A 25,675-nucleotide genomic window follows, 5' to 3' on the forward strand; every position below is an offset into this window, starting at 1 on the left:
AGAACATACACTCACAAGAACCTCTTTTTCTCCCACCCCAAGGTTGTTCTCAAGTGTTTACTAGTGTAGAGATGAAGAAATCAAGGAAAAAGAGGTAACTTGGAGAGTTTTTCATGCAAGGAAGGCCATGGAAGAAGGTGACAGCAGCTCCTTTAGAAACTACACGTAGGAGGCACAAGAATCTGACCTATAAGTGTGTGTCATGCCCTTATATAGTCCACTTAAGCTTTAATCGCACTCTATTAGCACTAATAGTTAGACTTAGTATTTTAGTCTCAAACTTGAGATTCTGAACCTAGACATTTTTCTAAGATTTTTCATATTTTTATTTTATTTTTCGCAGTACTTTTTCGGTACGCGCTTTTACATAGCCAGTATCAGTTCTGACACCAGTTCTCATTATTTTGACCTGAAACTTGTTATGCTAGTCCTATATATTATTCTGGTGACATATATATACTTTTCATAATTTTCTGGGATACTTCATCGATACACATTTATATCGTGAGGCAGAACCGGTATCTGCACTTTTTCGCCAGAAAAGTGACTTTCAACATTATTAATCACTTACCATAATTATTTAAGCCTTTTCATAATTATTAGGGTCAATTATGGAATTATCTCATTAATCTCATAATTAATTGATTAAATTTTTAATTTAACGGTGCGAGTTCTTACATTTAGCCTATTAATATGTTTAAAAAAATAAGACAACAAAAATTTATCCAAACAGAATATATAATCAATAACACTAGAATTCCATAAATATTCATAAATTCAATGTATACCCAAACAGCGTAATATAGAATAAAATCAATTAAAAAGTCTATTTAACTAATAAAATTGGGTGAATGGATTGAGGAGAAAGAGAGAGCTATTACAAGCAATATAAAAAATATAAAATAAAAATATAAAATAATATACTAGGCCAGCCTGAGATGCAATAAAGCCGAACTTTTGAATTGGAGCCTGAGGCCTTTTTATTAAACGAGTTTTTATACAAGTTCATGTCGGGTGCCAACAACCAATTTTAGACATGTAAGCTCAGGCCCTTCACAAGCTTAGCCAAAGGCCCTTGGTTCGTTTAGCACCTCTAGTAAAAATATTCGAGGCCGACTCGCCTCAAAAAATTAATTATGGTTGGTGTATTACAAAATACTTTAACAATAATGCTAACTCATTTTAACAAAAAATGAAAAATAATTTTGACTTTTTTTAGTAATTTTTATTTTATGAGTTTCTAGAATTTTAAATGTCTTTTACGTTGTGATAATTATTTGGGAGTTGGGATATTATTTGGTCCCACTGGGGTAACAATTTTGACTCAAAAACCATAAATGGGATATTATTTGGTTGGGGTAACAATTTTGACTCATAAACCATAAATGTACGCATTAATGTTAGAGTATTTAAAGATAGTTGATAAAAAATAAAAAAAAATAGCAAACTTGATAGGCTTTCAATTTCAGCTCTGAACAACGTATTGAGATATAAAAAAAAAAATAGGATCCGTTTATAAACTTTTATTTTGCAAATCACACTAAGTACGATCGGTCGTACACTGTATGATTAAAGTATGACCGATCATACTTAGTGTAGTTTATAAGAGTTTGTGAACAAAAAAATTTATAAATATAACTTGTCAAAAAAAAAATTCAAGCCAAAACATGGAAAGAAGAGAAGTTACCTGGAAGCGCGTGAGATCAGAGCTTGGCCGTACCTTCTTGAATAAACTTAGTATACGTTGCAAAAGAATAGGGGATCTATAAGCCGCGTCTTGATCAGATTCGCCTCCCAATGTCAACGGCTTCGCGAGCACAATTTTTATCTTTTTCTTCTCTTCCTTGTTCCCCTGCACCACCACTTTTCATATTTTTATTTTCTCAAACATGTTTCTACACAATGATAAAGAAATAGACAATAATGATCACAAATTATATAAGATAAAGAATTATTATGCCTATTTTTTAATACCTACTCAGTTATTCTAACTACTTCTTTCCAATATCGGTAATTAGATCACAATCACAATTAACTTTTACCTTTACTCTCTTTTTTTACAAATTAGAACCACACTTGACCCAAAGAAAAATGAAAGAAAAAAAGGAACCCAACAAACTGGGCCAAAAATAATAACTTAAGGGACGTTATGCTAAGTGGGTGACCGAATCAGGATACATCTAGTTTGCCATTTCTCTACTTTAAACTCTTTACTTTAGTATTGAAATTGTAATTTTTAATTGTGTCTATCTATTTGCTTGCTTACTTTATTGATCACACATTTGCTCTTATACTTAAACTTTTCCTTAATAAATCATTTTATTGAAGAAACACTCTTTAAAATATCAAAGGAGACACTTTGCGAAAAGATTTTGTAAAACTCAATTCATCGCCCTCTTGAGTATTGAAGTCATTTGTCCAACAAGAATAAGATGAGGAAGACATTTGATTCCAAAGAATCAACTTTGTTGGCTCATCACTTGCATAAGATTTGAAATGAGAAGGAGAAAGACACATGGATTAACCCTAATGCTTTGGCTAAAATGAAAGAAATATGGTCTTCAGATGAATGGCAAATAAAGTCTCAAAAAATAAGCAAAACAAAGTTTCTTATGAAGGAGCTTCCCATGTTGGAGGCTCCATTCCATTTACGAAGCACAAAAAAGATTGGTAATTAATTTAAATTATAAGTTTCGATAATTATAAATAATTATTCAATGTTTTCATCATGTTTAATTGGCTGAACTTTTGTGTTATAGAGGGAAGAAAACCCTCCATATTCAATAGATTGATTGCTATATGAGAAGACTCATATGGTTAAAAGGGACAGCTCGTGGACTTCCCAGAGGACAAAGGAAGTTGCTGTAATTTTCTTTCCATTACCTATAAAATTATGGACATTGTTGGTGGTTTCTATTTTCATCTTTATTTATTCTATTTTCATTATGGATAAATGAGACTAACAATAACTCTGATTGGAGCATATATCAAACAGGCCCTGCTAAAAGGTTAATTGCATTACCATATACTTATACAATTGAATAACTATCCTTGATCATACAAAACTAATTGTAAGCATATGAATTTAGTTGAACTAAATGTGTGTACAAATCGAAAACAATATGAACATGTTGACTTTAATCACCTTAGTAATTGTCTCGATTTTATATATATATATATATATATATATATATATATATATATATATATATATGTGTGTGTGTGTGTGTGTGTTTGTGTGTGTGTGTGTAGTTCAACATTTTTATAACATTGTTTTTATTGAATTATGCTTGATTATAGTCTTAAATGTGTGTTTGCTTAAAATTATGATATGATTAAATTTTGTTTGGAAAAGAAAATTTGGTTTCTGACTTGTAATCTTTGTAAAGTTCATAAAGTGATGTCGATAATTTGATCTTGTTCGTTTAGTTGCTGCCTTGAAAGCAACCTAAATATTCATTTGTAATTTTTGGTTTGACGCATGATATTACTTGGTAATCTGCATAAGTATGTTGGAGAGAGCTATAGATAAGTTACTACATTTTATTGAAACAATATGCCTTTTTTGAAATGCCTATGCGTTTATAAAAATGCCACTTCTATTGATGACTAATGTAATATGTTTATTTTTAGGATAAATTCCTCGAGTAGAGGAATGAATGTGATATGGTGACTGGAAATGTCACATCCACCCGCCAATGTGATAATGAATTATTCCTGCAGACTGTTGGGGGTATGAACAAAAAGGAGCGCATTTTCGGTTTAGGTGCAGAGGCAAGTAGATTTTGGTTTCACAGAAGTCTTCTAGTTCATCTGAAGGAGTCTCTACATATAAGTATAATCGTATAAGAGAGCTAGTGACAACCATATCCACACATGATCAAGAGTTGCAAACAGAGATGACTATTATGAACAGCGGCGGACTTACGGTGTTGCATGTGTCTGCACATGCAGACACAAACATTTTAGAAAAAAAAAATTCAAAGGGGTGGGTGATTTAGGTAAAGTAAAAAAAAAGATTTAAGAAGATTGAAAAGAAAAAAGTAAACATAAGCCCCACCATAGTAGTTAAAATCGGGATCTTCATAGTAGTTAAAATCGGGATCTTACCTAAAATCAGAAGGAGGATAAAAAATCATTAAACGTAAAATCTTAACGTAAAAAAATCGTAAAATCGTAAAAGTGTTTGGAATTTTGATGAAATCGTTTTGATTAAAAAAATCGTAAAATCATAAAATCACAGATATAAATCGGGATTTTAACTAACATGGGCTCAACCCAACCAACCACTATAATTAAAAGCTTAAAGCTTAAACCCTATACATTTAAAATTTTCTTTTAAAAAAACTTCGGGGGCGCTGCCCCCAACCCCCGTGTTAAATGTGCACACATAAAAAAAAAATTCTGGGTCCGCCACTGATTATGAAAGTGCAGCTGGCGATTTTGATGGCTTATGTCTCTATGTCCACTGCTACGCCTCCTACTCGTGAGGTATACAAGGAGGTTCAAGCTAGTGATGATGCAAAAGATGATGTTTGTGATGCCCAGTTACACGAGGATAGTTGATAGACATTTTATAACCTTTTTATACATTTGGTTACGACAATGATGGTTTGTATGATTATAATTCTTATACGTTTCGGACTAGCTTTCATTTGTTATATGACTTTGATGATTTATATTACGATGATTATCATGTATAAATTTTGTTACAAGAAATTTGAAATATTTTATTGAATATTAAGAAATTTTGTAAGTAGGTACGAAATTAGGGACAAAAAAATTATGTCCCTCGTAGGGACAGACCAATTTTGTCCCAATTAGGCACGGATATATTCTGTCCCTATTTGAGATGGAAAAAATCCTCCATGATTCTATCTCTATTAGGGATGGATACAGTGTATCCCTATTTAAGATGAAAAAATCATTCCCTAATTTCATCCCTATTAGATTAAAATTAATGACAATATTAGGGACGAAAAATACATATTCAAGATGGATTTTATTCCGTCCACGGAACTAAAGTTCTATCCCAAAATATTAGCTATGAAACGAAAAAAAATTCGTCTCAAATTTTATCCCTAATTTATTTAGGGACGAATTTAAATTTTTTAGAGATCGAATTTTTCTCTACTTATACCTATTTTTTTAGTAGTGGGAGAAGAGGTTATAAATGAGTTTATTATATTTTATCAAAGAATAATTGAGCAAGAAATGTAGTGCATTACGTGAAACAAATGGACGGGAATTGTGCCGAACGAAAGTGTAAAGACCTATGACATATTTTTCAAATATTAGTGCATTTTTATTTTATTAATTAACGTATTTCTTTATTCTCTAATGTTCATTTTTGTAAATGAATACTTCTTTCATTTTAAAATATTAATTTTAAAAATAAATAAATAAATTTAGTTTCATTTTATTTTATCATTTTAAAGAGTTAAGGAATTAATTTTTATTTATTTATTGCCTTATGATGAGTAAAAACATCAAAACAGTAAAAAATAAGTTATTCAAATATAACTATATTTACTTTTAAAAAAGTAATCATTAATTAAAAAAAATGGAATATTCTGAAACTGGATAATATTTTATTGCTTAACATAAATGATGAGGAAACCACCTGTCATCAACCCAGTCTTACCCTATTTATTATTTTAGCATTTTGCAGTGAGTATATCAACCAAACCACTATTCTTCGTTTCTATGTAATTTAAGGGGTTTACACTTCTGATGGGAACGTAAGAAGGAAAATTTTCTTGCACACTTATGGGTATTGTTGTCAAAAATTAGTGTAAAAATGTAAAAATTTGTGTTTTTACTAGAGTGGTACGTGTTAAAACTCAAGTTAACACTATCATTGATAAAAACTGGTGGAAACGCCACGTAAAAACGTAAAAACAGTGTTTTGACCGTTTTTACTTAAAACTAAAAATTTAATAAAAAAAATTTACAAATTTTTTTTTTAAAATAAACCTAATTTTCGTTTTCCCGAATCATATTCACAGTATCTTAATATCTTTTTGTTTGGATATATGTTTTTTATAATTATGTCTTATAAAGCTGCAATTATATTCTAAGTTATGCCATGAGAATCGTTTTGTGTTTTTGGATCATTGTATGCATTGAAAGAAGTGGAATTATATCCTGAAGAGCGATGATCCAAAATCTGCAGAGTGTATAAAGCAGTTAGAGCAGATTAGTTATTCATTACTTGTTAATTATCACTGTTTATAACTTTGATACTTGGTTATGAAAAATAATTTTCCTTTTTGGATAGATAAGTGGCTCAACCACATGTTCATTATGTGATATTTTTTTTACATGCATATATATAATTTTGTATCTTGACCTTAAGTGGTAGAAAGTAGAAACTTCATGTTTCGTGTCGTTTTTACGTTTTATATTTCTGTAAAGAACCTTGGGATACACCACCTCAAAAGCTAGCTCAAAGGGTGGGAGTGCCCAAGGCCTTATAAACTCCACATTAGTTGCACATACAACCAATGTGGGACTATATATCTCAACACGCTCCCTCACACAAGAGCCCATTGGGCTTGAAGAGTGGACAATGCAACAGGCCCAGCCTATCTGTGCTAAGAAATGCCACAAGAGAAAGTGGGGGACGGCGAGGCTCTGATACCATGTAAAGAACCTTGGGATACACCACCCCAAAAGCTAGCTCAAAGGGTGGGAGTGCCCAAGACCTTATAAACTCCACATTAGTTGTACATACAACCACTGTGGGACTATATATCTCAACAGTTTCTATCACTTCTTTCTGTTTCTACGTAGAAACTCGAGTTTGACAATATTGTTCATGGGAAACAGTGCCAGCAATTTTTTTTGCTTTTCATTAAGTGATGGACCCACTTTAAAATCTATGTCTGTCGTAAGAGAAGTGAGATTTTCTGTTACGATTTTCCCTTAATTTAAAGGAAAAATTACTTTTGTTATCACTGCAGAAGTGATTTTTGTATGCCACAAACTCTCTAGCATTTTTAATTTATTTCCATTTTTTTTAAAAACATTGTAGGCCTTATCATATTTGTTGTGTCAACAGGAGACTCTAAAATTTTATAGTGACACAGATAAAATCCTAATTTAAATATAGTTAAACTTTTGTGTTCTTAAAACTTAAATGTTAGATACTCTTTTAAAGAGTGGAAAATTTTATAAGAGCTTTATGATAAGATAAGGGTAAGATCATTTCATACACATACTCTTAATCTTGATCGTTGATTTAATTTATATTTAACGACTCTGATTTATTAAATATATGAGTTGTTAAATGCAAGTGAATCAACGACTAAAATTTGATATAAGGCTTCTTATTATACTGGTGTAAGAATAATATCCCGAATGATAAATATATTTAAAATTTAGAGAAGGTTAATTACAATAATCATGTAAAAGAAAATTCCTAGCAAGATATATGCAGCTTTGATTTATTTTTCAATCTCTTTTTCCTTTTTAAATCTGTGGTGAAGATTCTCTTAGAATAAGAAAATTCTAACCGCACGTTAGAATTTTTCTATCTAACTCAAGCATAAACACATCTATGTGGGTCCTATTGCTGGTCTCGCACAAAACCTGCGTCCCTTCCAAAGTAAGACACATATCTATGCAAAAGAAAATGATAACTAATACTCCATAGTAACAATTATTCAGATACAATAGGGGCAACTGAGACACATTTATGAATAGGTGAACATTCCCACCCTACATCTTTGCTATAAGATACCATAAAATGCTTAGAAACCCAAGTTTCTCCTTTTGACTCTCTTTCTTTCGTGAGCTCCCTTTGTCTTTCCTCCACTGCTTGCTTTGCTTCTCTTGCTTTTTCCCATTCTTTGCTCATAATGGCTTGGCTCAATTCACTCCATACATGGGCTGATTCTGTTGGCCACACACACTAATCAACAAGAGAATCCCATGTCACATTCATGAAAACATGACACTAAATTACTATAACAATAAGCTTAATTGTCTCTTGTGTATGAAAGTACCTAAATATGCTTCTTTCTTTTTGGTGCTGATATTTGGACTTATTATACACATGCAAATTATACTAGTCCAAACTCTTAAGTAATCATGAAATAAACAATAGCCCCGTTTTTCATTTTTAATATTTTGATACCTCAACAAGCACATAATTTTCCCCATTAGAAAAGACATTTCAGGGCATGCCACAAAGATTTTGGTTCATACTTAATAAATAAATAACATAAGATAAAGGAATGGGGGCAGAGAATAGACGTCTAGTACCTCTGCATCCTTGAGAATAGGAGTTTGGAGACCTGAAATTACTTCCTTTGCATCATATATTACTCTCACTTTCCCATTATTTTTGTCCTTCAATTGTACAATCCTGCATAACAAATTGGATAAGAACTGCTCTATAGTTAAAAAGGCATAATTCTTGAAATTGATTTAGGCACGTTACAAGTGAATAACTAATCAATTATACAACTTGCCATTAATCAATGTTTGCTTGGCTTAGCTTCAATATAAGATTTTTTTTTCCTTTACTTCTATTATTATCCACTTTACATACTTTTAGTGTGTAAATGACAAAACAAAAGGTGAAAGTTCATAGATGTGCTTAGAAGGAAGATAATACCTATCCCAATGACCATCAACTTCATATAAAACTTTCAAAGATGAAGAGTCAATGATCTTCCCTTTGATCACTTTATGATTTCCTCCGAGGCCTAGAAAAGAATGACTTGATCTGAAGGACAACTCAGCTACTAGGCCAGTCTCTAGGCACCGTATATTAACTGGACCAACCCAATCAACTCCAGGAATCGGAAGAATTCTAAATAAAAGGTGAGGACAATTCATTTCATATGTTTCACCATGATTTAGGAGCTTCAGTTGCCGTTTACCATGCACTTGAGCTTCAACTGATGTACCTGCATATTTTATTTGAGATACATATATATATATATATATATATATATATATATATATATATCAACATATTTTTACATAAGGAGCTATACATTGAGAACTTCAAAGTTGAAATTGACATATATACTTATTCGAGATCATTTGTGAAGAATTTAAGAATACAAGACAATCATTCAAAATTGTGATCAAAACATCATTATAGGCAATGTGTTGCATAGATGTGGATTCAAATAAACATAGACATTGTGAGTTCCTAATGGTTTTGTCAAAATACAAAACTATCTTTTGGGTGGGCTAGAAATTATCAAATGTAGCACTTGATAGAAAGGTGAAGATACCATAAAACTTTGGAACAGGTTGCTGGCACCATATCATTTCTATGTTTTCCCTCTCATCTGTTGCATGGAGGGCAGTTACTGGAGGGTGGTGTGAAACCTGCAGACATGGATATCAAGGAAATCAGAACAAGGTAAGGTTTTAGCATTTTGCAGCCAAATTAAGCATTTAGCAATAAAGTTTTATATATTAGAAATAGGGAAATGCAGAATTGAGAAGTAAGTACCTGCTCCAATAACACATTAAGATTTCCCTTTGAAACATGGTGTGTCTCACCAAGAATGGGATTATAAGGAGCAACACCAAAAGTGGCAGGGCGTGTTGTAGATATGCACCATGCTACCACAGATATGAACCTATCAAGCGGACTCTGCCCACTGTTGCACATGCTTAGCAAGTCCAAAGCATTGCAATACACCGATTCACCATAGCACTGAAGTTGTGACTTTGGTATGTTAAACATAGGTGACAGCTGCAAATCATGAAGTAAGGCAAAAGGTTTTCATCACTTTTTGTAATAATACGGTGACCCAAATGATAGGCACACTTATTTATCATAGTCCAAACCGTTCTACCAACACTTTATCTATCATCCTCATTCTCACACAGGTTATGGACTTCTTTAGAAAAAAAAATTATTAGTCACACTTATTTATCATACTGTAAAATTAAGTTAGAATTTATAAAACGCTTTAATGTTTCTACCATGAATGTTATTACATTCGCTCCCAAAACGACGTCATTTTGGGTTAAAAAATTATAAAAAAAAAACTATTATAACCCTGAAATAAATTAGAATTACAAAAATACATTGATTTCCACCTCAAATCGATATCGTTTTGGGCTCAATGTAGATAACTTATCTACATTGACTATAGAAAAAGTGAACCCTTTATAAAAATTTAAAAATAATTGTTGGATAAGTCAAAACAGCATTGCTTATTTAACTAAAATTTAACAAGAATGCTAACTCATTTTAACAAAGATTTAAAGTTTATCATATTATAAGAAATAATTTTTTTTTATCCGGAAATAAAATTGTTTATTATATATACATAAAAATGTACGAAGATTAATTTTTCTCCTTCTCTTTCTTTTCCTCACATAACCCACATGAATTTCACACACTTTTATATGTTTAAGAAATAATTTTATTTATTAGAACATCAGAAACTTCAAACACCTTTAACAAAATATGTAAAATAATTGACTTTTTTAGTAATTTTTTATTTTACGAGTTTCTAGAATTTTAAATGGCTTTTACGTTCTGATCATTATTTGGGAGTTGGCAGTTGGGATATTATTTGGTCCCAATGGGGTACAATTTTCGCTCATTAACCATAAATGTATACATTAATGTTTTGACTCATAAATGTATTCATTAATGTATTCATTAATTAGTGCCATTAAGGATTGCTGACACACAAAAAAATAGCAAACTTGATAGGCTAAAGTTTAAGCCAAAACATGGAAAGAAGAGAAGTTACCTGGAAGCGTGTGAGATCAGATCCTGGCCGTACATTCTTGAATAAACTTAGTATACGTTGCAAAAGATTAGGGGCTCTATAAGCCTCGTCTGAATCAGATTCCCCTTCAAAAGTCAACGGCTTTGTGAGCACAATTTTTGTCCCTTTCTTCTCTTCCTTGTTCACCTGCACAACCATTTTTCACATTTTTATTTTCTCAAACATGTTTCTATACAATCATAAAGAAATAGATAGTGATAATCACAAATTATATAAGATATTTGAAAAGAATTATATATATATATATATATATATATATATATATATGGGGAAAATTATTCTTATGTTGCATAAGATATATTTTCTCTCTTACACACCTTTCGATAACTGTGCCACCTTTTTCTTTAATTTTTTCAGGTGGTAGAGCCCACAAATTTATCTCTATGACATGAGATAACTATCACATTTAACATGAGATTAATATAACCCATATATATAGATAAAATAAGCAATTTTTTTATAGAGACTACAACATATTGCAATTATTTGTTTTTCCTACATATATCCATATATATATATATATATATATATATATATATATATAGACATTTCCCATAAAAAAAATGTGTCGTCGTATTTAATTGAATTTTCTTATGGAAAGTAAAAGCGGCGACGACTACAATGCCGTTTTGGCCTGCAAATTGGAAGTAAAGTAGAATCCGCCGAACATCTATAGTGGACAAAATTTGACCATAAAACAAAGCTGGAGAAAGAGAGTTCTACACCAAGTAAAAACAAAAATTAAGGTCTAAACCGAAGCTAAGATCAAAATATTTTTAGTAGACATCAAATTTTGGATATTTTTTTTATTATAATTTTGGGCTTAGAAACTTTTAAAAAATTTTAAAAAAATCAAGGTCTAAACAAATGTCATATAATGAAGTCTATTTTTTAGTTTTTGATTCCTTTTTAGAATTACTAATTAGTTAATTTCTAGATTTTCTGTAAAGAGGTTTTAGCAAAACCTCAAAATGGATGTAGGACCTGTAACGTTTTAATTATAACAGCGAAAAACACAAGATATGCCATCCTTTAAAGCCAATCAAAACAAATACAACTAGGTCGACCACATTCTAAGGCATTATGCCCGGGAACTAAACAACAATAACATCAACTTTTTCTTTTTTGATTTAGCTTTCACATGAAGTGAAGAGCGAATCATATTGTAAAATATTCCATTCACACACCCCACAAATATATTTATATAATGCTTATTTTCTATGTCCAGAAACAGAGAATGTGTGGTTGTATATATGTATGCATGCGTCGGAATACCACTCTTTTGGCCATCCAAAAGGCTAAAACCACCTTCTTAGGTGCCGGAAAACAGCCATCGATTCCCCAATAAAAATAAAAATCACATAAATGATCATAATATATACAAAGAACAAGAGATATCATATATCAAATATGTCTAAGAAGCATATATAAGAAGAGGGATCAGAGCACATACCATCTCAAAGTTGAAGAAGAAGCAGTAGAGAGAGAGAGAGAGAGAGAGAGGAGTGGGATGTTAAATAAGTACGTGCACAGTTTTAGATGAGCTTTGATTTTGGTTATGAGAATGAGGGAATGAAAATGAACTGACGCTGAGGCATAGGTAGAACCAAGAACACATTAAATTCGGTGAATTTATGTCTCTCTATATATATATATGTATGTATGTTTGGGGTTGCTTTTTCCTATTTTTGTAGCTATTCACAAATGATATTGTTAGTCTTTACTATAAATATTCAACTTTTTTTTTTTTTTGAAAATGATATATTTCTATTGAAGTAGTGTAGTAATCCTCTTAATCGTTATATAGATTAGATAATGTTGTTCAAATTCTTAAAATATTAAATGATTTTATTTACGGGATAGGATATTATAACTATTTTTTATACATGCTCTAATTACTCCTTTTTAATACTGTTAAATCACAATTTTAACCCACTTTCACCTTCTTTTCTCTTTTCTTGATATTATAATCTAAAGATATCGGAGAGAAATAGCTAGAATAGGTATAAAAGATAGGCATAATATTTTTGGGTTTGATGTCTATCATTTTAAATAACATAAATTATGTCATTTTAGGAGAAAGTAGACACAAAAATGAAAATCATGGGGGAAAAAGTTGGTGGTTTTTTTTAATTTAAATTTTAAATAAAAAATTTATTTTGTGTCTATCTCTCTCGTAAAATAACATAATTTTATGTCATTTAAAATGACAAACACTTTTCCCAATATTTTTATCCCTTTATTTAGTTGTTTCATATTTTGTTTTAAGTAATTAATGCATATCAGGAGAATTTATTATAGGATAGGTGCATATGATTGATTCAACATACACTACATAGGAAGATGAAGATAAATGATCACAAAACTATTAAATATATATTAATACTAAACGTATGCGACAAGAAGAAGCGCATCTTTTCTGAATATTTATAACATTAAAAAATGGAAACAATCTTACAAGTTGATACACTATATGTCTATATCATCCCATGAACCTTCCAACATAGATGACATAACATTAAAAAATACACTTGGGCTTAAACACATGATTTGAATTTGAAGTATTGAAGTTTATTATGGATTCCGCGTCTAAAAAAGTTAAGGAAAGCAAAAAGAAAATGCTGGCGCACCTTTGACTCCTCTTTGTAATTAATAAGACTAAAGAAAGAGAAATGCTTGTAAAGCTGTAATTATTGTTCCGTCCATATAGATTGCAACTCCGAAAATAATAGAATATTTGTTTTAGAAGTTGAGATGTCAATATCAAAGTTCGAACGCACGCAAATGTCCTCCATTTATTACCAGGACACATCAATAAAGATGTCAAAATATTTGGAATAAGTAAAAAATAAATTAAATTAAATAATGTCAACAAAAGGAGAGGGGTTTTCCCAACGATAATTAAATATTTTATTATTTTATTATGTTTCCAAAAAAAGATTTATTATTAAAGTGGTTATTATATTTTATCAAATAAAGAATAATTGAGCAATATAAATTATGTGAAACAAATGGACGGGAATTGTGCCGAACGAAAGCACCAAGACCTCTGACATATTTTTCAAATATTAGTGTGTTTTTCATATTATTAATTGACGTATTTATTCTCGAATGATAATATTTGTAAAATGAATACTTCTTTCGTTTTAAAATATTAATTTTTAAAAAATATATTGTGTTTCATTTTATTTTATCATTTAAAAGAATTAAGAAGGTGTTAACTATTTTTTTTATTTTATTACCTTTTGATCATGATAAGTAAAAACATTAATACAGTAAAAAATAATTGTCCAAATTATAATTAAATTTACTTAAAAAAAAAATATTTTATACTTTTTATACTTTTTTTAATCATTAATAAAAAAAACCTGAATATTCTGAAACTGGACAATACTATATTGCTTAACACAAATAGTGGGGAAACCACCTGTCATCAACCCAGTCTAACCCAATTTAATATTTTAGCATTTTGCAGTGAGTATCTCAACCAAACCACTATTCATGAATTTCCTATTGAAAGAAATGGCTCGCAGGATAGTTATGTGATTTGAATTTTTCTCTTCAATTTTAATGAAAATTAAAGTCTTTTGGATTATTACTTTTTTTTAAAAAAATCGTTATATTCCCCTAAAAAACTATATCTTGTAATGCAATAAATTAAGATTAATCAGACACAATAAAACAATTGTAGTAATTAAGTTAAATCAGCTAATTGATAAAATAAACTCAACTTTAAACAGGGCACACAATCAAGCAATTCAGAGAAAATCAGACAAACACAAAATGCTAAGCAAGTTAATAATGAATCGAGGGAAGAAGAAGCTCTAGACATAGTGGTATGGTTTTAAATATGAAAATGAATACATTTAGAAAAAAGATTATATAAATGTCACTAAAAATTTTCACTTTAAATGTTAAGCATATATACTGAACTGACCCTTAAGATGGACATTTTGTTCAAACATACCAAATCTATCAAACATAAATACAGAATACAGAGAATTCCCACAAAACTACACACTATAAATTGTGGAGTGGTTAAGTGTTGCGATTACTCGTTTCAAGTAATAAAGTAGGGAGAAAGAATATCGTTCCACGAGGATTAATGCGCCAAATACTATTATAGCTATTCCCTTTAATTTGGATAATTCGATTTGGTTTTTGAGAATAATTTTTGAATTAAAATAAAATGAAAATTAATTGTAATAAATATCAAGAATATTCAAGAACGCAAGAAGAGATACAATTAAAGAACTGTAATAAGAAATTGTAGCCAGGATTTATTTCATCTCGGATCCTCCTAGAGTAGTTTAAATTATATTCAATAATAATTCACCTTAGATATTTCAGACAATTAATCTTCTAAAAATAGTTGGTTAAATCCTAATGTCTTAGTGACTTTAACCCTTTACTCTAATTAGAATCCTAATGTTTTAGTAATTCCTCTTAGAATAAGCATTAAACACGATGAATTATGAAGTCTACAACTCAAGCAAGCCTATGTCTAGATCATGCAAGAATTGGTATTTTACCCTTGTCAGAATTAAAATCTCAATATGTCTATTGCGAGCCCTAACCCTCAAATCCCTATAAGAGTGATCAGTTCATACAAGGATATAGAAATTCAAGCAAGGCAAAACACAAACAACTAAATCAATTTATTAAAGAAATTAAATTAAACCATAACTAGGATTCACATCGGATCCATGATCCTAACTACATAAATGAACTTAGCCTAACATGTTCATAAAATCAAAATTAATAAATAATGAAAGATAAAAGGGGTTCATGATAAAACTTGGTTGATGATCAGTGATGAAACTTCAATCTCCTTCTCCTCCTCTGGAATTCCGCTCCAGAATTTCTCCTCCGCTTCTGTCTTCTGCCTTCGTCTCCGAGTTCTCCTTTCTTCCATCTTTCGAATTCTACCTTCACAGCCTTCGTCGCGTTGTATTTATAGGCTTAAAACTGGGCCTTCAATTTTGGGCCAGCTCGCTGAAGCAAGCTGTTCAGCGGGCTATTTTCCTTCCCTCGTTGTTGTGCTCGCTGAAGCGAGCAACAGAGCGAGCTTCTTGCTCACTTTCTCGCTGAAGCAAAAAGCAGAGCGAGGAAGAATTAATTTTTATTAATTCTTTATTTTCTTGTTTTTCCTTTATCTTTAGCCGGTGCCAACTGCCTTCTCCTTATCAGGTTAGTAATTTCTTCTTTCCAGTATGAAACAACCTGAAACAATAAAAAGGATTAGAATATTATTTATTTGTTGGCATTTTAATATTCTTTAAGATTTTATTAATTAACACTGTATTTTTAATCATATTAATTATTATTTGAATTATTTTTGACATTAAAGACATAGTGTCTTTGACACTTATCAAACATTCCCAGATTTACTCATTGTTGTCCTCAGTAATGAATCAATTCAGAAACATGGGATAATGCAAAAGTGTAAAAATCATGCTTAATGTAAGACTTAGACAGTACATCAATCTAAAAATGATCAGACTTAGGTAGAAAATAACAAAGTTTAAGAACAAACATTCAACTAAGCAGTATTGAAAGCAAACACGTTATAAAATTAAAGCATGAGATCTATCAATCGAGCATGCAACTGAATTTTAAACACCCCTCACTAGATATATCATGTCACTCATTACTCATCAGTTTAAGGGTAAGTGTTTCCCTCAAACTTTCACTGTATCAATATTTTCATAAGCTTGGTCATATTCTCACTCTGTACAGATAATTAACATGCATAAAAAATCAAGAGGTCTTTATTCGGGTTGTAATGGGGCTTGGCTAAAGGAAGGATAAATAAGAGAAATAGCTAAAGCATTGGAACACAGAAAGATCATGGTAAAGTGTAAACACTCAAACAGATAATTTTTTTTCTCCTTCTTTCCTCCTTTTTCTTTTTCAGCAATTTTATTTTTTTCTATATATTTATTTTTCAACCCCCAATACTTTTCTTTTTCATTTTCTTTTTCAACACTTTTATTTGCATAGAAGCAATAAATATTTTTACACCATTTTTCCAACCTTTGCTTTTGCTCAACTCATCTAACCTCCTTTTTCACCACTTAGAATTACATGATGAAGTAATCATGTTTACATCCTACCATGAAATTTTTACAATCCAATCCTATTTAAGGTAGATGTGTATGTGAAGTGGCTAATTAAAATAACAGGTATTAAGAAAAGAAAATGCCTATGCTCAAAGGGCTAAACAAAGGATATCATAACGGTTGGCTTTTTGGCTAAGTAGCTAAAACAATAAAAATGCCTCAATCATTTCAAACATGCATGTAAACAACCAGTTCAAGGAGAAACAAAGCAAGTTCTAGAAGTATTTTCAACATTGAGGTGCACACCGAAAAGAATTTTCTGTTTAGGCTCAAAACCTCACGGCTATAGGTGTGCAATTCAGTAAATTATGCTCTTTCTCAATCACTCATACTGAAATTTTATTATTTTTGCTGACTCTTAGACTAACTCAATCAATGCTTATTCATAAAAAAAAAATATATCCTAAGTCATCACATAATGGATTAATTTCACCGACTAATTCTCCATTGGCATAATCTAATTATTATCAGTAAATTAAATAAATAGGAGAAAAAAAATAATAATTAAAAAGAAGTTAAAAGAAGGTTCCCTTTTTATCTCAAAAAAAAATTGAAGCTCTACTCATCCTCACAGCGAAGTCTAACTGCTACTGTATATGCGGTGCTCCCCATTCCCAGATTTAAAATTTTGATGTCCTCAGCAATGGGCTACACATCAGAAACAAGGAGCACATAATAATAATAGAAACAAGCAGTAGCATAATAAAATCATCAAATATACATCACCATGAATAAAAAGTTAAAACTAAAATAAAATAAAATAACAAAAACAAAACTAAATGCAGCAAAATAAAATAAAAGCATAAATCCGTTGGGTTGCCTCCCAACAAGCGCTTGTTTAACGTCATTAGCCTGACGTACTCTATGTGATCATGGTGGCTAGTAGCTCGGGCTCAGTGATGACACCATACCCTTGCTCAGAATTTGTGTCGTGCCATGGTTATACTCATGTGCATGTGGATAAGGATGAAAGTTCTCAGGAACTTTAAACTTAGTCTTCACATGTTTTTCCTTGCTCTTGGACTTTTCCATCTTAACCTTTGGCTTGCGTTCTTCAAGCCGCTGATGGACTTCCTTCTTGTTCTCTTCTTTAACCTTTTTTCTCCGCAATGTAATTAACTTGATCTTTAGGTTGACATGCAGGCAATGGAGCTTCATTTGTAAGTACCTTGAATGTTGTTCGCTCTCCATCCACGCGCATAATCAACTCACCCTTAGGTACATCGATTAGCGCCCCTGAGGTTGCTAAGAATGGTCTCCTGAAGATCATAGGCACACTGGCATCTTCATCAATGTCAAGAATAACAAAATCAACAAAAATTAGAAATTTGTCTACCTTGACTAGCACATCTTACACAATACCATGTGCTTGCTTTGTTGAGCGGTCAGCCAGTTGAACAGTCATCCTAATTGGCTTCACTTCATTAATTCTCGGCTTCTTCATTAAGGTTAGTGGCATCACATTAATACTGGAACCAAGATCGCATAAGACTTTCTCTATAGTCGTCTTACCAATAGTGCATGGAATACTGAAGCTTCCTGGATCCTTTAACTTTAGAGGCAAGTTTTTTTGTAAGAATCCACTGCACTCCTCTATTAGTGTAGCCGGTTCATTCTCTGTGAGCTTCCGCTTCTTAGATTATGTCTCCTTCAGGAACTTGGCATATGAAGGCATTTGCTTTAGAGTTTCTGCAAAAGGAATGTTAATTTGCAATTTCTTAAAAATATCTAAAAATTTAGACAATTGCTTTCTTTGTTCATGTTGCTTGAGCTTCATGGGATATGGAGGTTTCTCAAAACGTGAGAAATCCCATTGCTTCTTTTGAACTGCAGGAGGTTGTTCATTTGCTTCTTCTTTATACTTTTGGACTTGTTCATCCTTGCTTGTAGAAACTTCAACTTCTTCTTTTTCTAACTTCTCATTCCTGGTAATGATGGCATTGCAGTGCTCCTTCGGGTTGATTATGGTGTCACTAGGAAATGTTCCTTGACTCCTCTCACCTAGCTGTCTTGAAAGTTGGCCAATTTGACTTTCCAAGTTTCTGATGGATGCATCTTGATTCTTGTGATGAGACCTTGTCTTATTCATAAATACATCAGTGGCCTTTGTCAACTGCAATAAGGCTCTCTCTAACTAAGAAGGTTGACTTTGTGGAATTGGTGAAGGTTGTAAATATTAATTCGATTTGTAATTGAGACCTCCTTGATTCTTCCATCTGGGGTTAAAGGTATCCCCCAAAGCATTGTTTTGATTCCTTGGAGGATTCTGCTGAGTTCTCTGATCATACCAGATCTCATTAACTTGAATTGCATCTGCTCCAATGAATACATTACACTCATTAGTCTCATGCTTTCCTCGACAATATTCGCAGGATACTGATTTAACTTAAGCTATAGAAGCCTGAAGCTTGTCAAACTTGCTATTCAGAATGGCAATTTGTTGTGAGATAAGTTTCTGCTCAGCTAACATGGCATCATTACCTTCTAATTGGAAGACTCTTTTCTTTGCCTGAGCTGCTATACTCTCATTCTCCATCCTTGCCATAGACTCAATCAATTCTAGAGTCTGAGTGGGTGTCTTTTGCCTGATAGAACCTCCAGCTGCACCATTGACAACCATCCTTGAAGTTGGTGTCATCCCGTTGAAGAATATTCAAACTTTTTGTCCGGGTTGCAATTCGTATTGAGGACACTTTCTCATAAGCTCCTTGAATCGTTTCCAGGCTGCACATAGGGTTTCTCCATCAAATTGAATGAAATTGGTTACTTCATTTACTAGCCTGTTGTATTTTGCCCTTGGGAAGAATTGGGCCAAGAATTTTGCAGCTAGATCTTCCCAAGTGCTGAAGCTATTTGCTTATAGTCGTTCCAGCCATCTGAGTGCTTCATCTGTTACAGCAAACGGGAACAATCGTAGTCGCAACGCATCATCTGATACTCCGTTTTTCTTGACGATTGTTATCTGCGATTGTTGGTCTCGCGATACTTGAATTCGGCCTTGTAAAACTAGGAGTGAGGATTGACTCCATCAATTCCTTTTCATTATGTGGCTGATTATTTCCAGCCATCAAAGCAAGAAGAATAATATTAGAAAAAAATATATTAATAAAATCCAATTTCAAAGATCGAAAAGTTATGAATAATATTGGCGTGATTAATCCCCGGCAATGGCGCCAAAAACTTGTTGCGATTACGGCAAGTATACCGTTCGTTTCAAGTAACAAAAGTAGTGAGAAAGAATATCGTCTCACGAGGATTAATGCGTCAAATACTATTATAACTATTCCCTTTAATTTGGATAATTCGATTTGATTTTTGAGAATAATTTTTTAATTAAAATAAAATGAAAATTAATTGCAGTAAATATCAAGAATATTCAAGAACGCAAGAAGAGATACGATTAAAGAGCTGTAATAATAAATTGTAGCCAGAATTTATTTTACCTCAGATCCTCCTAGAGTAGTTTAAATTAAATTCAATAATAATTCACCTTAGATATTTCAGACAATTCATCTTCTAAAAATAGTTAGTTAAATCCTAATGTCTTAGTGACTTTAACCCTCTACTCTAATTAGAATCCTAATGTCTTAGTAATTCCTCTTAGAATAAGCATTAAACGCGATGAATTATGAAGTCTACAACTCAAGCAAGCCTATGTCTAGATCATGCAAGAATTGGTATTTTACCCCTGTCAGGATTAAAACCCCAATATGTCTATTGCGAGCCCTAACCTTCAAATCCCAATAAGAGTGATCAGTTCATACAAGGATATAGAAATTCATGCAAGGTAAAACACAAACAACTAAAACAATTTATTAAAGAAATTAAATTAAACCATAACTAGGATTCACATCGGATCCATGATCCCAACTACATAAATGAACTTAGCCTAACATGTTCATAAAATCAGAATTAATAAATAATGAAAGATAAAAGGGGTTCATGATAAAACTTGGTTGATGATCAGTGATGAAACTTCAATCTCCTTCTCCTCCTCTGGAATTCCTCTCCAGAATTTCTCCTCCGCTTCTGTCTTCTGCCTTCGTCTCCGAGTTCTCCTTTCTTCCGTCTTTCGAATTCTACCTTAACAGCCTTCGTCGCGTTGTATTTATAGGCTTAAAATTGAGCCTTCAATTTTGGGCCAGCTCGCTGAAGCGAGCTGTTTAGCGGGCTATTTTCCTTCCCTCGTTGTTGTGCTCGCTGAAGCGAGCAACAGAGCGAGCTTCTCGCTGAATCGAAAAGCAGAGCGAGGAAGAATTAATTTTTATTAATTATTTATTTTCTTGTTTTTCCTTTATATTTAGCCGGTGCCAACTTCCTTTTCCTTATCAGGTTAGTAATTTCTTCTTTCTAGTATGAAACAACCTGAAACAATAAAAAGGATTAGAATCTTATCTATTTGTTGGTATTTTAATATTCTTTAAGATTTTATTAATTAACACTATATTTTTAATCATATTAATTATTATTTGAACTATATTTGACATTAAAAACATAGTGTCTTTGACACTTATCACTAAGGACTAAAACCACCATATATATTTAAGGTTACAATTTGTGTGCCAACTCTTTAATCCATGTGGAAAGTCATTGATAGATGTTATTGTAATACCTTACTAAAAATTGTGTCATACTCTAGGTAGTTGATACTTTCATTGTGTGTGTATTTGTGCTTCATTATGTGTGTGTGTGTGTGTGTGTTTCATTATGTGTGTGTGCCTTGGGAAATGCGAACACAGGTGGTGCATGGCCATCGTCAGCTCATGTCGTAAGGTGTTGGGTTAAGTCAGGAACAACAACTAGAAACGGATGCTAATACCTCGTAGGCTGAGGAGCAAAAGGAGGAATCCTCCTGAAGAGGAGCTCACGTATGATTAGTTGTGTATACGCGCGCACGAGCAATTTATTCTTACATCAGTGTAACAATAAGAAGTCTTGCATCAAATTTTAGTCATTGATTTGTCTACGTCTAACAACTCATATTTCTAATAAATTAAAGTATATAAATAATTAAAAATTTTATTCAATATCTCCTTGAATGGTGATTCATCGATACCCAGTTGGACAAAATTCATCAACAACCTTTTCAACAACAATATAGTATTACTTGATTAATTAAAATAACTCAGTTCTTACTGTTATATAATTTTTAGTAAAAGAATATGAAATTCTGTTAATTCAGATAAAATAGTAATATATAAATGCCTTTAATGGGTTAAACTCGACGGATCAATCCCCAAAAACGGAGCGAGTCAACCTGCGGATCAACCCACTAGTCACTTTTTAAAAAATATATATATATTAAATGTTATATTATGACTTAGTTGGTCTATGTGAATGGCTATTATGTGAGACAAAATCATTTTTTAAGGCCATAATGATACTATTTTATTGAGAAGGATATTTGACAGAAAAAAAGATTGATATAAAATATTAAAGAAACTTCAACTTGTTTTGGATTTAAATACTAGTATTTATACAAATCAAATTAGATAATGCTTATGAAATTCTAGTTAAAGGATGGAATATGTGTCTATTTTTTAACATTTTATTTTTCAAATAGGTTGAACCACCAACTCGCCTCACCAATGGTGGATCAACCCGGCCCGCCCCGCCCCATTTTTTGCAGGTTGAAGGTGGGTCAGGGCTGGTTGGCCCATTTTGTCAACTCTCATGTTTGGGAATTCTTATTTTTAGTTTCTCTTCTTCTTATAAACAGAAACTTAGTCAAGTATTTTTTTTTTTTTTTTGGAGGTTTAGTCAAGTATATTTTTAAGCTAAAAGTTTATACAACTTGTTTTTTTGGCACCTTTTTAAGTTAAAAGCTACTTTTAAGTTAAAGCTAAAAAAGCTTTAAAAATAAAGCTAAAAGTTGTTTGATGATTATAAAAAAAATTTAGCTAAAAAGTTATTCATTTCAGCAACAAAAAATTGATACAACTTAAAAAAAGCTCATTCCAGGAGCTTTTGGCTTTGCCTTTTGTAAAGAATCAATTCAACCCAAAAACTTAAACTGTTAGGTGATGGTACATTAATGATTTTTATAATTCTCTATCACGCTCTCTCACAAGAGAGCCTATTAAGTTTGAAGGGTGAACAATGCACAGGCCCACCTATGCTAAGAAACTTCACAATACTTTATTATTTATTAATTAAATAGGGGTGCTAAGGATAAAAAATGTGACGTCAAGGCTCTGTACCATGTAAAGAACTAATTCAACTCAAAAGCTTAAGCTATTAGGTGAGGCTATATTAATGGTTTTATACTTCTCTAACATCTTTTTTCTTCATTATAAAAAAAAGTTCTTTTTTATATAAGAGCTTTTGTAAAAATATGTTTGGCCTAACTTCTACTTATAAAGAGAAGAGAAGCTAAAATAAAATAAAAAATCTCAAATACACATTTACAAAAGCTCTTCTTATAAAAAGAGTTTCTTGTTATAATAAAAAAAAAAGAGCTAAAAGCGGCCAAAGAGGAGTTTTTTTTAAGATATATATTTACTTTGTAGAGTTCTCATCTATTTTTTTTCCAGTTTCACCCTTATTCTAAATTTGTATTTACCAATTTTATTATTTACTCTAATAATTCATTCTAATAACAAATTAGTTTATCTTCCCTCATTCAAAACCCTCAAAATTGTTTATATAATCATCAAACAGATTTTAAATTTATTTTTTAAACTCTTTTTTCTTAACTTCAATTTAAAAGTAACTTTTAACTTAAAAAAATATGTCAAAGAGACTCTAAATAGTTAATCATTAATAAAAGCACTGTCATTTTAAAAGAAGAGAAATACATAAAATATAGCTAGAACCGACTCTTTTTTGCAAAAACAGAATACAAAGGAAGGTATTGAGTTTGGACAGGATATATTTACCATCACAAAAGTTTACCATCCTTACAACCAACTTAACTACTGTTGATTTTCGTCAATCTAACTGTTATAATTTATTGGAAATTATTGGATCACTCTTATTAATTAATCATTAATTCCCAATAAATTAATCACCGTTATAATAATAAAAGCGATCCAATAATTTTCAATAAATTATAACCGTTAAATTGACAAAATTCAACAGTGATTAAATTAGTTGTAAGGGTGATAAAATTTTGTGGTGATAAATATTCTTCCCCGTTAAGTTTATGTTATTGCACATAAGACGAACTTGAATTTTGTGGTGTGAATGAAATTAATTGATAGACCGAAATAAAGAATCGTCCGGTTGCTGTTTACATGTTTTACATAATTTGTAAAAAGTGCAATGGAATAGGACCACCACAGCACCCATTTGATTCATAATTGCCTTCATTATGGGGCCACTCTACAATATTGCCCAAAATAGCTTAAAAATTACACTATTTAAGTATAATTACTCTTATAGTCATTAAGTAGCTAGAGATATCAAGTTTACAGAAAAAAAAAAAAAATTTAACTTGTGAATGGAGAAATTTATAATTTACTCCCAAATTAACGAGCAAAGCAATGTTACGTTCTATTATATTTATTAAGGGCTCGTTTGGATGAGCTTGTAATAAAAAAGGATTTTTATACTGTGCTTAGTTTAGAAGTACTTTTTAAAAAAATTAAAGCTATTTAGATTTTAAAAAATATTTGCCTTTTGATTTCTACTTTTTTAAAAGCTAAAAATTTTAATTTACAAAAAAAAAAACATGTTTTGACTTTTTTTGTGACTTATGTTTTTTTTTAAAGCAAATATTCAAACACACTTTGTAATAGAAATGCTTTTTTCTTAAAAAAAAAAAAAAAATAGTTTTTGACTAAAAAAGTTCATCCAAACAGGTCCGTACAATTTCCATTTTGCACACCATTGAGAATGGGGTAACCCCGTTGAGGTATGAACAAACATGCAATATTTATGCAAGGTAAAGGGGGTAATTAATTATTTTGAGACTATAAGAATTTGAGATTTGAGAAGAAAAAGGAAATTTTAATGTAAAAAAATTGAAAATAATTAATTTTTTAAAAAGCATATTAAAAAAGTAGTAAACAACAACAAAATTACATATTTAGTTAAGAAATATGAGAGTATACAAAAATTGTGATGTTCGAGAATGAAAAAACTAATTTAATATATAATATAAATTGGTAAAAAACTAATTGAGTATTTTAAAACCGAAATAAATTATGGAAAAATATTTGTACAATTGTGGCAGAAATTATTTATTTGCCATAGAAAGAAAATCAGAGAGAGAAACCATAAAGGTTGAGAGAGAAAAACATGATGGGGAGCCCACTTATTTTTTTCTCTATCTGGCAGACAAATGATTTCTGCCACAATTTCAGAAATTATTTCCTTATAAATTATTCACTTGTCTCGTATTTTCATGAAACACTTTTCAAGTACAAAGAGTAGGGGGAAAACCCAAGAAGGAAGGAGGTAAAATAGAGAAGAAAATTATCCGAAACTTGAAATTTAATTAATTATAAATTACAACCACACTTGACCTAAAGAAAAAAGAAAGAAAGAAAAGGATTGCGGAACCCAACAAACTCGGCCAAAAATAATAACTTAATGGGCGTTTGGTACATGAGTAAATTTAAATTCTTGGGAAAATGACATTAGAAATCCTATTTACCTATGTTTAGTAAGGACCAATGTACAACCGATACTGACACAGGACACGTGACACGATACTACACGACACTCTGGCACATTAATTCTAAAAAAAGTTAGATTTCGACACGTTAGAACACGTTTTGATATTAAATGATATTTTTAATTTATGTAGTATATATTATATTTAATATTCAA

General features: G+C 31.2%; 1 protein-coding gene and 1 non-coding gene across 2 annotated transcripts; one reads left to right on the forward strand and one right to left on the reverse strand.

Moving 5' to 3' along the window:
• Window positions 1-7,663: 7,663 nt before the first annotated feature.
• LOC133305741 (oxysterol-binding protein-related protein 4C-like) lies at window positions 7,664-10,916 on the reverse strand. The gene is made up of 6 exons (XM_061505980.1): window positions 10,740-10,916; window positions 9,479-9,724; window positions 9,255-9,351; window positions 8,624-8,918; window positions 8,269-8,371; window positions 7,664-7,915 (listed from the first exon to the last, which is right to left on the reverse strand). Exons 1-6 carry the CDS (start codon window positions 10,914-10,916, stop codon window positions 7,664-7,666), a joined length of 1,170 nt encoding a protein of 389 aa, XP_061361964.1.
• An 8,659-nt stretch (window positions 10,917-19,575) lies between these two features.
• Window positions 19,576-19,682, forward strand: LOC133305753 (small nucleolar RNA R71). Its single transcript, XR_009750805.1, has one exon. It is a non-coding gene; the product is annotated as a small nucleolar RNA R71 (small nucleolar RNA).
• The last annotated feature ends 5,993 nt before the right edge of the window (window positions 19,683-25,675 follow it).

The sequence above is a fragment of the Gastrolobium bilobum genome, unplaced genomic scaffold, assembly GCF_033153095.1.
Source record: "Gastrolobium bilobum isolate Gb01-03AN ecotype WA unplaced genomic scaffold, APGP_CSIRO_Gbil_v1 utg3440, whole genome shotgun sequence".
Classification (NCBI taxonomy): Eukaryota; Viridiplantae; Streptophyta; class Magnoliopsida; order Fabales; family Fabaceae; genus Gastrolobium; species Gastrolobium bilobum.